This window comes from Thunnus albacares, chromosome 17 (assembly GCF_914725855.1).
Source record: "Thunnus albacares chromosome 17, fThuAlb1.1, whole genome shotgun sequence".
Taxonomy (NCBI): domain Eukaryota; kingdom Metazoa; phylum Chordata; class Actinopteri; order Scombriformes; family Scombridae; genus Thunnus; species Thunnus albacares.
The window spans coordinates 14,966,762-14,980,636 of record NC_058122.1 but is presented as its reverse complement, the minus strand read 5'-3'; the positions used below and the strand labels follow the sequence as shown (position 1 = coordinate 14,980,636).

The following is a 13,875-nucleotide window of genomic DNA, read 5'->3' as shown; positions in this document are numbered from 1 at the left end:
TTCTTCTTCTAGATGTTAATGTAAAGAAATGAGTAGCTGAGGCATGTTGTAGAGTTTAAAATTCACAGTGAATATCCATAGACTGTCATGTACGTTTGCATAAATATTTCATGATCTGTCATTATATTCTCTGTCTTACTTCCTGCTGTTGCAGGCAGTTTCTGTGGAGCTTCAGACTTCCTGGCGAAGCCCAGAAGATTGATCGTATGATGGAGGCGTTTGCCTCCAGGTACTGCCAATGCAATCCTGGCGTCTTCCAGTCCACAGGTACTACACACACACACACACACACAAATACACACCCAACACACACTACTGTATTAGATATATGAGTCAGACTCAGCCAGACAGTCCAGGACAGATAACATGGGCCAGCCAGACCACCTCAGCCTCAGATCAATGCTTCTGTCTTCTCTCATTAGACAGCTGGACCTGTCTGAGTGGTATAAATCTTTAGCATGTGGCCACAACACTGGAGATTTTCATAAAACACTGGTGCACACAAACCCTTTCTGACTACATAAATGTCTGGTTTTAGAGAATTTCTTTGAGGTTTCTTTCTCTTATCCTGTGCCTGAACTTGACAGGACCAACAGTCCAATTCTTCTACATTTTCCACCGTGGTTAGCAGGTTGCTTGCTAATCGCAGTGTAATCAGTATCAGTGTCTCCAGCAGTGATAATGAAATTGATCACTGGTCAATAGCGCAGCCTTTGCTCATCGCTCTTCATCTGCTGCCTCTGTGTTAAACAGGCGAGTGTTGAGGAGGACACAGGTGACAGCTCGGGTCATGATTATTGATGTGGTGCAGTGGTGACACACACAGACTTAGTTATTGGTCACGTCAGAGGGCTGTTGTGCACACAGGGTCGTAAATTACAGAGCAGAGGATGTTGACTGGGACAGTTAGTGTGTGCGGATAGATGAGGTAGAGGATGGTTAGCAGGAGTTACGATGTAGATTCATGAGATCAATGGATCATCTGTGTGTATGTGTGCGTGTGTGTATGTTCACAACCTGTCAGGAACACTCTGACTTCAATGCAACATGGCCTTGGAAGGCAGAATGTGTGTGTGTCCCAGAATATGTAGCTCTTTGTTGATTAAATTCTCTTTTTTATTAGACAGAGTCCTAAATTTGTTGCCGAGAAAATCGATTGATGGATTCCTGTCTGTTTAATCACAAATCATCAGTGCTGTGCTTCCCATTTTGGTGTTTGATTTGGGCTCCACTGACTTGACGTTAAATATCTTTAATAATTTCTACACTAATCCATAAACATGTTCTGATTTCACTGTGTGTAATCACCTCCACAGACACCTGCTATGTCCTATCATTTGCCATCATTATGCTGAACACCAGCCTGCACAATCCCAACGTCAGAGACAAGCCCCCCGTGGAGCGCTTCATCTCCATGAACAGAGGGATCAATGAGGGGGGAGACCTCCCAGAGGAGCTACTCAGGGTGAGAGCTTTGACTTTATTAGTTCGTTAGGTTTGACAAATGTATCCAATGCAGCACAGGTTTGAAATACTGCATTTGGTGACTGTAACTTTCACAATTAAGATTAAGAATAAATGCTGTATTATGATTTAGCACAGAAAAGAGACCTATAGGAGGTATGCAAAGCAGAGAGTCATGCTTCACTAATTGAGACATAGCAGCTCAGCAGAATGAGATCTTCTCCCCAGATACCGATGCTAATGATCTTACGTGATCTCTCAAAGAAAAAGACATAAAAACAAGTAGATCTACACACGTATTGCAGGCTGACGTCTGTACCAAAGTGCCCTTGGTTTCATTTAAGTAGAAGACACTTTGTTAAAGACTTTCTCATCACCGTGCTTCCAGAGTCAGCGAAGTATGAATCATTTTCTCTCACTTTCCTACACTGAAATAGAATCTGTCAATGTCATGTTTAATGCGCCGTTAATCTGAAGACTGTGTTGAATGTTTGGAGATGGAGGCAGAGGTGTGTGTGTGTTCATCTGGAAGTGTGAAATGTGAACTAATGCTTTTCTGTTTCACACAGTTTGCCCTCTTATCTCTTTCCTCTCTCTTTGTACAGAATCTATACGACAGCATCAAGAGCGAACCCTTCAAGATCCCAGAGGATGATGGGAATGACCTGACGCACACGTTCTTCAACCCAGACAGAGAGGGCTGGCTGCTCAAATTAGGTTAGTGTGTGTTTCTCCGCACATTCCCCTGCTGAGAGGAATGCAAGACATCCCGGACGGCTTTATTTGGTTACTCTTGCACTTTTCTCTCCACAACTGTGGCTTTATCCTCGCAGCTGAACGAGAACTTAAACGGCTCGATAGAGGTTAAGGACAGAGGCTACTGTCTCTCACGCACTCTGAGTGGTGAGGTATCATGTTCTAGATGCAGTGAAATTTTAGTGAAGTGTTGCCGCTCAAAACATCAACAATATTGTGTTGTCTTTAACAAATAAAGATGAGATTCATAAATTTACTTGAGCAACATAACATGCTGAAAAATGTTCATGTTAGCTAGATGTTAGTCTATCTTTAAGTCAAGCTCAGTTTTACCGACTATCCAAAGTTCTCCAACAATGCCAGAGCAACCGTCATTACATGTAAAAATTATGCATGGCTGTCACCCTTTATAGCACCAACATTATAATTCATTCATCATTGACAGTCAGTTCTCAATCATCATCATGAAACATCTATAAAATAATCAGGGATTTACTTTAGAGCGCTCATTAAAAGAATCTGTATAAAAGATCTCTTTGTAAACAGCAATTATACTTATTAGTTATTGTACACTTAACATCTTGGTTCACTTTACTTCCTTAAGTTTATCTTTTATGTTGGGTTTTATATTGTGTTCGGAAGTTCGGGAAAGTCCCCTTCGTTATTTTGGACAGAATGAAGTTTGTTGTTATACCTCCAAAAGTTATTATTGCATTATTGCACAATCAGTTCTCATGAATACCAGTTTACGTGTGGGAAATAGTAGATGTTGTGTGCACCCATCGTTTAAACATGGCCCCAGACTTGTGAATGTAGTTTGGGAAGGAACACACAGTTTAACTGTTTATATTGTATGTGTTTGCGTGTGTGTGTGTGCATCTATGTGTGTGCCAGGGACTGGATGGGGTGTATGCTTTCCCAGTGAGGTAATAGATTTATAACATCTTGTTTTTACTCTGTTGTGCCAGATGTTCCTCTTTGTTTACATGTGTTTTTGGTTTGGACAACACTCCACGGTTCACACTACATTAAAGGCATTTTCTGCTGCTCTTTGCATACCTATGTAGCATCTCATCACCTTTCAAGTCCTTTTTTCAGCACTTGTTATGGTTTTAATTTGCACCTCTTAAGTTGATTTATTATTGAACATAAAACCATTTAGTAGCCTGGATATTGTTTGTCAAAGGTTAAAGGGCAAACTCACTGCAGGTGATGAGGTTTATGACTATGTTCACACACACACACCTGGCTCTGACCTGAACATTCTTCTAACTCTATGTAACGTCTCTGTAGCCTCATCAAACTTGCAAGTGTGAATGCAAATAGCCCCTTTGTGGCTCACAGACCTAACATGATTACATTCTGGTACTGTTCCTCCCTGGAGCCATTTCCCGCACCAGTTCTCACTATAATATTTCTAATTTGACTCTCTAAAAATAAACCCTGGAGGATGTGAAGGAATAAATGTCTTTTTTTAGCAAATCTCTCTGTACATGGAGTGTAAATTTGGCCACGATAATACAATAGCCAGAGTCTGTAATGAAATGTAAGGAAACCCGGAGCATTTTATAATGGTGTGTGGCCCATATATAGAAAACAGGAAGGAAATGCTGCAGTGGAAAGTGCTGCTAGCAAACATAACCGTAAGGGATGGTTAGTATTGAGAGGAACTAATCAGGAATGTTAGGTCAAAGCACACACACACAGGAAATCATCAGAATGTGCTTGAGTATGCTCATGTGCACGTCTTCATGTTTTGATTCATGTTTAGACGCAGGGATGTAGGTGCAAGGGTATGCTTGTGTTAGAACATGAGCGTGACTCTCTGCTCGCCTGCATGCACACATTTACATGTGTCTCCCACCAGGAGAGCTTCCTCACTGTCCCTGCTTTACGTCTCTGAAGCAAGTGGTGTTTTCCTCCAACACGAGACTCTGCCGCCAGAGGCGGAATTCTGCTTCGTGTTGGACGTTTGTGCTCGTTCTCTCTTTGCTTTTTTTGGGGGAGGGGGGGGGGTCGTAGTTTGCACACGTTAACACGTGAGGTGGTGAACTTGCCCTGGGGTTTGGTGTGTGTTTGTGTGCTTACGTGTGTGTGTGTGTGTGTGTGTGTGTGTGTGTGCGTGTGCGCGCTTGTGTGTGTGTGCCTGTATGTGTTCCTTCAGGGTTGCTTTTGGTGCCACATTAGGTTCATATCAAGTGCTGTTTGCTCTTCTCTCCTGAGAGCCAATAAGATTTTATCCTGTTTCCTTTAAAAATGAATAAGCAAAGTCAGTAATTATTTATCAGTTGTGTGAGTCATCATTTAGTGAAGCTTGGAGATAGTGGTGGTTGATTGTAATCACACACGGGGTTTGCCTGCGTGTTTCAGAAAGTCAAAGTGAGATAAACTGTTTTCTCATAATCAGATTGACATTTAACTCTTTATGCCACAATGGTAGCAAAGCTTTAAACTTTGTTCAACATTTTGATGCAGCCCAAAAGTAAACAGCTGACCTGATAAAAAAAAAAGAGGCTCAACACCTGAAACATGTATTGTCTAAACATGCACCCAAAAATGTTTCACTTTCACTTTCTAATACCTGGAAAGAATGTTTTACCTCGTTTAAATCAGATCCACGATACAGAGCGTCACATATTGGTTTTTAGTGCAGTTGTTCACTGTACTGTGTACTATATGTATTCATAGAGGACAAAAAGAAAAACAAACATCAAAAAAGCCTTAAAAAACTTAAAAAACATAAACTCAGTCTTAAGATGGTAATGAGACAATTTGCAACAGTTACATTTATATGAAAATACAATTTTAACACAGAACACAGGACCTACAGCCAGCCTGTCCCAGACTGTACAAGTATGTTTCATGCAGTGTTTCAAAAGATAAGAACACTGGACAGAAACTAAAGTTGTAAACTTAAGATCAGAGAAACATACAAATTGATCTTTCATGGGCATGTACAGTATTGCATTATATTATGTATGTCAAATTGTCATATGACCATATGACCACATGATCATGTGGTTGATGACAAGGAGCCTTTATCACTTGACCATTACAGTAGGAAACTGACTTTTCAGTCAATTTCATTAATTGTCATTTATTATACTATAATATTCAATTTAGTTGAATGTAGTTTTAAAGTGCACAACAGTCGGAAAAGAGAGGACGTGGCTCGGCTTCATAAAGGAAAGTCACATCCCTGCTTTTTTTCCTGAGGGGAGACAGCCAGTCTGTCACTGTGGCCATTGTATCACTTCCTGTGTCCTCTTCCTCTTCCTGTCAGGGGGCCGAGTGAAAACCTGGAAGAGAAGGTGGTTCATCCTGACGGACAACTGTCTCTACTACTTTGAATATACAACGGTGAGTCTCGCGCTAACATTGTGTTATCATGTGTGCATCTTTGTGTGTCTGCAGAACAGGCCTGAGGTAAGCAAAGTGGCTGCTTAACGGCCTTCAACCACCAAATGAAATGAAAATGGTTCCTCTGTTCATTTTTTTTTTTTTTTTTTTGGTCATAATGAATGTATTTACAGATGAACCCTCTGATTATATGATTTATATGGTGCCTGAATTCAACTGGGAGGACATTCCGGGATTTGAGGGTGCCATAACATATTCTAGGACAAATAACAACTTTTTTTGCTCTTCAAGTAAAAATTACACAGTGCCAAACAGATTAAACATGACAAAATTTTCTCATCCAAAACACAGGATAATTTATCACAAAAGTCAAACAGAAGTGAGGTCATGTAAGGTCTTATGTAAGGTCATTTCTACTTGCTTCCACAGTGGTTAGCAAATGCTACTACATACATTTGGGATGTTATCAAATCATGATGCCTGTCACCTCCAAAAAGCCTTATGTGTCCATGACATATATTTATTCATGTGTATGTGTTTCCAAGTGCCCACATGTGTGTTTGTTAGTGTCCCTTTCTGTAAGAATAAAGTTTATATGTGCGTCCTTGAAGATTTTTATCAGTGCCTGTGTGTCCCTGCTAGCTGCTGCATCAGCACTGTCCTCTCTCTCTACCCTGATATTATCCTTCAGGACACTATCATTATGTCCCGTCCTCTGGCCTGACTGTTCCACGCACACATTATCTACTCATTTAAAGAGCAGTGAGGACGAGAGGAGAAAATTAAGTTTTTGCTGCGGGGACATTTCTGAAAAATTCAAATCCACTTGGGGTCTGATTATACGATACTTTGACAAACTGAAGACTCTCTCTATAGATTCATAACTCCTCCTTGTTACCTTGGGCTCCTTTTTAGCTCATTACTTGTTTATCTGTTTTTTTGTAATACACTCCTACATTTTTCTTATTTGTTTTGCGTATACTCTTTGAGTTATTAATACTATAAAGTGACAAATCAGGCAGTGTGAGTTGTTCTCGGTGTTGGGGGGGTTTAGAGGTAAAAACCAGGTGGGAGAATGATTGAGGGGGAGAAAATGAGAAACTACCTGTACAGTGTATGGATGTGTTCTTGTGCTTTTTAGAATAAACATAATATAGCAGAAAGAGCAGTGAGGATGAGAGGAGGAGGAGATGATTTGTTGTATGATTTGTTTTTATTGTTTATGATTTGTTTTTGATTTTATCCTCACTTCCCCACCTCTCTCGCCATTCTTCTTTTTCCTGATCTCTTTCTGTCCATATCTTCCCTTTTTGTCTTAATCTTACATAAGCATCTCTCTTTTCTTTGCCTTTGCCTTTCCTCTTTTTGCCTCTTTCTCTCCCTATGCTGCTTCTCTGATCTATATTCTTTCTTATGTGCTTGCTTTTTGACTGTCTTATCAATTCCCCTCTCTTTGTATTCACTTGGTTGTTTTTCTCCCACCTCTCATGTTTCTCTTCCCTCTCTCCTTAAGGACAAGGAGCCTCGTGGGATCATCCCACTGGAGAATCTCAGTATCAGGGAGGTGGAGGAGCCCAGGAAACCTGTGAGTGTTGTCTCATTAGAGACCTCACCCGTAAATCACACCTCAAGTATTTCTTCTCCTCTGTTACGGTGTTTATTGGGTGTTCGCACTGTAAATAATCTCATGGTCAATGTGCAGTCAAACCTAATTATCTAACATTATTGATGCCATGCTCTCTGTCCCCCACCAGAACTGCTTTGAGCTCTACAACCCAAACCACAAGGGCCAGGTGATCAAAGCCTGCAAGACAGAGGCGGATGGGCGTGTTGTTGAGGGAAACCACGTGGTGTACAGGATATCAGCACCCACGCCGGAGGAGAAGGAGGAATGGATTAAATCCATCAAGTAAGACTCCTCACAAGCACACTTAAAGGAATAGTTCAACATTTAGGGTTTATTTGATTTCTTCCCAGGAGTTAGATGAGAAAGGTTTTTATTCATCTGGAGTCTCCACTGGTTGCCTGGCAACCTCACTGTGACAACAACAATCTAGGAAGTCACTGTGCCCAGCCAAGAAATAGTCCCACACATAAGCAACCATAAAACCGCAACTTAATGTTTTTACACTTTGGTTTTTGTATAGATTAAACAAAAGAACTCTAGAGGTGCTGATGGGCTGATTTTGTAACCTTCAGGTCGAACCAGTATAGCTGTTTTCCCATTTCTGGTCCTTATGCTAAGCTAAGCTAAACAACCGCTGGCTGTAGCTTTATATTTAACAGACAAATATAAGAGTGCCATTGATCTTCTCATCTAACTCTCGTCAATAAAGCAAATTTCCCAAAATGTCGATCTATTCCTTCATTAAAGCCGTTTATGGGTCAGCTTTCAAAATTCTACATTTCATGAATCCTTGAATTTTAATGAGTTGTCAAATTTTTAAATTTTGTGTCTGTGATGCTTCTAGTTGTCACAGTTTTAAAAACATAAAAAACACACATAAAAAATTGGGAAAAATTTAAAACACTCACTGACACTTTGAAGAGTTCTATTATGTGTCAGGCAGCCTTGATACTGGTCTCCAATGAGAGCCAAGAATGCCCCCTTTAACATAATATAGTAAAACGTGAATAAAGGTCCTTAAATCAAGCCAGAACAAGCATACAAATGTGGTGAGTGGTTAACTTCATGTGCTGGTTACGGTGACAAAGCTGCCACTCAACAATGGTTTTCATACTAAAATATTAACTACAAACATCAACCTTTTCGAATAACTAGGTATTGCCACCTCGAGTGATACTGAAATCTTGTCTGGCCCAAGAACAAAACTGATATAAAAGAGACCCAGGAAATATACTGATGTGGTTTTAAACACACCTAAATCTATACAGATTATGTCATTATAATATTAAATAGACAGTAAAATAGACAGCAAATGTGTGTTTTTTTCTCCATCACATACTATGCATAGCTCTCACAATAATAACCTTGCTGCCAGTGACCTAAATGTTGGATGCTCTGTAATCGCCTGCATAGAAGATGGTGCAATGTCAAAGAGAGTTTGCTCAGCAGAACAGAACACTTGTATACTGTAATATAGTGCAATCTCCCCTGCTCCTCTTCCCCCCCTCTCTCTCCATACTCTCAAAGAGTATTCACCGGGGAAGTGATGGGGGATTAGTCACTGCTTATAGCACCCCAGGGGTGAGCCAGCAAACCCAGTAAAACCTATCCAGGAGAGGCAGCTCCAAACCGGGCTGATGCATTCGCAGCCACGGAGGCTAACGTGCTTCACCAGAGGGGTCCAAGAGGACTCGGGGGTCTGGGGAGATAAAAGGCTTTTTATGGAAATCATGATTTTCCCCTCTTCTAAAGTAGAAATGATCCCAGAAGCAACGCTCTATCTGCTTATCTTGAGTCACAAACACACAGACCCAGATGATGCTGGACCAACTGGGTCAATGGAGAAAGTAGGCTGCTGTCTCTTATAAATTAATGCAATGCTTTGGTAAAGGAGAAAAGTATGTATTTTTACATTTTATATGTTTCATTTCCATTATATATATTATAGGTTTCTACATATTTTGTAAGGACAGAAATGAGGGAAATGTTACTTTGTATTAGTCACGGCAGCCCCACTTGGATTTGATCTCTCTCCAGTGGAGTTTTTGTTTTATGAAATTGGGTTGTGGAAAATGACAATGAGCGGTATGAAAGAAGGGGATAGTCATCGTACACAGACTCATTCTTTAGCGCGTGGCGGCGTAAAGGGAATCGGAGATATCCGCAGTGGGGGGTTGAGCCTCTTCTTGCTTTGTGCTGGTGCTAACAGGATTTAGCAGCCGTGAAACTGGGCTCCTAAGCAGAGTCCAAATGGCTTCCTGACTCGCTCGCTCTCGTTGTGCGCTGCCTTTGCATCGCTCTAAAAAGGGGAGCGGGAGTACGGAGAAGAGTCTCGAGCGCCATTGTTCACCCTCCTTCAGACCTATAAACCTACAGAATTGCGGAAGGGAGAGTGTGTGATTGTGTGTTTTACTACGTACTTGGCTTGAGTTCTGGAGGAGGGAATCAGTGAGAGGTTCCAGCAAACCGGAGTACCAAGAAAAAACTTAGGAGGGGGTGAGGGTGGGGGGGGTGGGGGGGTTCCTCTTCAGAAACCATGGAAACCGAACTAGGTCACTGCACAAACTTTTTTCTTTTTTTTTTTGATCTAGTTAAGGCAGGGTTTTGTATAAATGTGCCTACATTTCCATATCAAAGATGCTCAAGACCCTCCTCTCATGTGGCCTTGTTATTTATTTCATTGCTGTCCTTTGATTGGCTTCTCCAGGGCCAGCATTAGCAGAGACCCCTTCTACGACATGCTGGCCACCAGGAAGAGACGCATCGCCAACAAGAAGTGAAGAGGGACAATCTTCTCCATGTACAACCTCCAAACCCCCCTCCATCTTTATCTCACATACAATAAACCACACACTGCAAAAGCTGGTTCACCACAGAAATGACTGCCAACCCCAAAACAGACTCAGATCCTGAAGACGAACCTCCAATGAACTGTCTGCAAGTCATGTTGGGGAGACATCACACTCTACCAAGAGGCCAGCAGAGCTCCAGGAAACTCAGATATGTGGACTTGCAAGGAGCAGCAGCCAGTTTGTTTCTCCTCCATCTCACACACACCCCCTACCTCCCCCCTCTCATGCTTATAACATGTTTCTAGATCTCGCAGAAGCACAACTGCCATGTTTCAGGTGCACATACATGCATGTGGGTTATTATAGACCAATATGTGTGTGTGTGTGTGTGTGTGTGTGTGTGTGTGTGTAAGTGTGTGTGTGTGTGTAAGTGTGTGTGTGTGTATATGCAGCAGTGTGTGCATGCTATAAGTGCACACAGCTTCTACAGTATGGGTGCATAAATGTTCCCTCCACTGTGCTTTATGAAAAAAGGTTGTAATTCAAAATCAGATGTATGGTCAGCTAGACAGAGCAGGATTTTAAGGGTGAATAGAGACACCTGAGTGAAGGAGGGAAGAAGGAAGAGACATGCGGACGGAGAGAAGAGGTGATTGTGAGGCAGCAGGTAGATCAGTATAACCTCATCTGGTCCATGTTGTCATCTCACTCTGGTGCTGAGTTCTTCTCCCCAGATGCCACGGCTGACGTGCTGCTCAGAGTAACCTCAGAAAGCAACGCCGGCTTACCTTTAAGTTCCTGACAAAGCATTACAGTCTTGAGTCAGCTGGGCTGATTTCATTTAGAAGTGTGGAGCAGAGAATTTTGAAATGTGCATACTTTTTATTTTAGTTGAGTAATAAAGGCGCCTTTGCCAAGGCTAGAGGTGAAACTTACCTTTCGGACTGAAAAGCACTTTCAGCTTAGAAAGTATTTTCAGTCTACTGGCTAGGTTTTATTAATGGGTACCAGTCCGATTAAGCTTTTTTTTTCCCCCTTTTTTTTTTCTTGTCTATGGCCTATGTCAGTGAAGGTCGATGTATTGTTGTGATCCTGTTTGCATTTGGTTTGTAATCCTAAAGATCTTTGCTTGCTTTTGTGTTCCTCTTTAAAAGTATATAAATATAACCTATTATACTATCATTTTGTATTTATTTTCATTTGTGAAATGGTTTAATACTACCTGTAAATGTTAAACAATGTATGCTTAAGTTATGTATGTATATATAATGTATAGGTTTTCTGGTCTCTTTGTTGTAGTATGCACACTCTGTGTAACATGTTTGAGCCTACTGGCAGAAGTTTGCATCAGCTGAAGTTTGGGGTCTTCTATACAAAAGCCTTAAACATAAATCATAAAAAAATATGATGACAAGGATGATGATGATGACGAAAAGAATATTTGTGCTTTAGGGTCAATAACTGTGACGATGCCGTTGAAAAGCCATGACTGGTGAGTGAGAAAGATGCTTGTATTTATGATGATAATGAAGATTATAGTGAAAATGGTGCTTGATGTATTGTTAATGATGACGATTAGAGTACAGTGATATCGGTGATGATGATGATGTCAAAAACTATAAATTCTACACCAGTAGTTTTCTATGTGATTGTAAAATACAATGAAAGCCTTGTGGTCTGGGCAGAATATTATCTTCTACTGCCCTGTGTGGGCTTATAGTTACATTAACTTTTATATTCTCTGTAAAAGCTATTGGTCACGTTGTAAATTACGTGTATCTATATAAAGTATACATAAAGCTTACAGCAGATGTATGTCGTATGTATTATTGATGCTGGTCTTGACCTACATATTTGCATAAGTAATAAGCTGTCATTAATGAATTATAGAGATATTTCTCGCGAGGCACTGTGACAAGCTCCCTGAATACATATCATGTCGTCCTCAATCATGCAGAGCAAGGTGGTGTCTACCTGAATATGGTCAAATACATTGTAAAGTAACAGGAGATGAAGTAGAACAAGAGGAGTAAAGGAAAACATGTCTGGTCCCTGTGAGATCTGACTGAGAGAGAAGATGTGGAACTGAATGACTGAGGAGAGAGCGCCCTCTATTGGTCTGGGAGGGAAATATCTACAAAATAGTTTAGGTGTCAATAATAATAATGTTTAAAGATGAAAGTTAAGAATACAAACCAAGGGTTGAAGTAAAGGGTTTGATAGTGTTTAGGGCCTACCAGTCCTAGTAAAGGCAGCTTTGTAGAATTACAGTTTTTCTTAAAGTCTTCCTCCACTAAGAAATGTGTTTTGCTTGTTGTTACTTGACTTCAGTGTAGGAGCTTCACTGTGCAGAATGATGTATGTGCAGAATTTTACACTCGAAGGCTGTTTTCAAATTCAGCTGCTAAAAGTGGAAAGTTTCTCAGTTTTTACAGAAAATCTGAGTTTAAGACGCATACCTACGAACATAATTTGTGACATCACAACTAGTTTGGGGCCAAACGTGGTCCAGTATGGATATGTGACATACACTGAGAATTGACACTTCAAGGAGACATCTTGTGTTCAGCCGTTAAACTTATGAAACTTACAATATTTACATTAACATGGATTCTGGATTTCTAATGAGGTAAAAGGAGTAGATGTCATTTTAAGAATTTCTAGTGAGGTTATTTAACTTTTTTTTTATAGAAAAACCATAGAAGACACAAATTATTATTCAAAGTAGTTTTATATGTCTTGAAACATGTCTGGAGGGGATCTTTAAGCACATTTTCTGAAACACTGTTGCAGTTCTCAGAACATTACATACAATCACATCAGCTGATAATGTGCAGCACAACACGAAAGGTCACTTACTCAAAACATTTAACTCTATAAAGTAAATAAATTAACAAATGCATCACTGCTGCCACAGTTAAGTTTCACTTTATTATTGTTTAAGTCCCACTATACTAAAAGATGTGTTTTGGGTCTTGTTACTTCACTTGAATGTTAGTTTGACACTAAAAGGCTGTTTTCACGTACATCTGCTAAAGAGAGAAAGTTTCTCTCTGCTCACTTTGAATCTGAGATTAAGACATCACCACATGCAGCCAAATTTACACAAGTGTGATGTGGAAACTGAGAACTTTTCAGTGAAGTAGAAAACATCACGTGTCCACCAGTAAAACTTTAGAAACTTCACATTCATAATTTCTTTATATTGTAATGAGGGAGGGATGTAGTTTTAAGATTTTTTAACAAAGTAATTGAACTTCAGTGTGACACAAATTATAATGGAGGGGATCTTTAAGTCAAGACAGTCAAATATCAAATTGCATTTTGTATTTTATTTCAGAACATCCTCTGCAACCAACTGAGTAGGATCCATAAAAACTCAACGCCAGTCACAAAAGTCAACATTGACAGGTTCTCACTGTCAGTGTTCATCTCATACCTCCATTCACCATAAACACTTGTGAAAAAAGAAAGCAAATATAACATTGTACAGTAAAGACAAATGTCTCAATAAAATTACTGTAGAACTATACTATAGTAGAAATACTGTGTCTGGCCACAAAATTTCATCTTCTTCATATGATATTCCTTCTTGTAACACCTAAAAAAAATTTTCCCCACATGTCCCTGCTGTGATGTCATCACAGGCAGCGCGCAGACTCTCTGTTCATCCGCCTTCTTCCTCTGACCGTAACATCTTCACATCTTCCCTTGTGCAGGACAGGGCTATGTGAGAGATTTATCTGATTTATCTGTCATCAATATTTTAATGACACTACCAAATTGCTGGTATACATTGAAAAAGGGAGAATACAGTGTCTTGAAAACAATGATTTTCATTCAACCATTGTGCCAAAGCAAGTGAGACGAACTGTA

The 13,875-nt window shown here is 40.2% G+C and overlaps 1 protein-coding gene across 2 annotated transcripts in view; it reads left to right on the top strand.

Moving 5' to 3' along the window:
* Positions 1 to 11,803, top strand: part of LOC122967341 (cytohesin-3) — a 36,284-nt gene extending 24,481 nt beyond the window's left edge. For both annotated transcript variants that reach the window (XM_044331933.1, XM_044331932.1), the window contains exons 7-13: positions 155 to 267; positions 1,317 to 1,465; positions 2,070 to 2,181; positions 5,504 to 5,580; positions 7,094 to 7,165; positions 7,335 to 7,489; positions 9,915 to 11,803. In XM_044331933.1, coding sequence (XP_044187868.1) covers positions 155 to 267; positions 1,317 to 1,465; positions 2,070 to 2,181; positions 5,504 to 5,580; positions 7,094 to 7,165; positions 7,335 to 7,489; positions 9,915 to 9,987 — 751 coding nt within the window. In that variant the 3' untranslated portion in view covers positions 9,988 to 11,803. The remainder of the gene's footprint in view (positions 1 to 154; positions 268 to 1,316; positions 1,466 to 2,069; positions 2,182 to 5,503; positions 5,581 to 7,093; positions 7,166 to 7,334; positions 7,490 to 9,914) is intronic.
* The last annotated feature ends 2,072 nt before the right edge of the window (positions 11,804 to 13,875 follow it).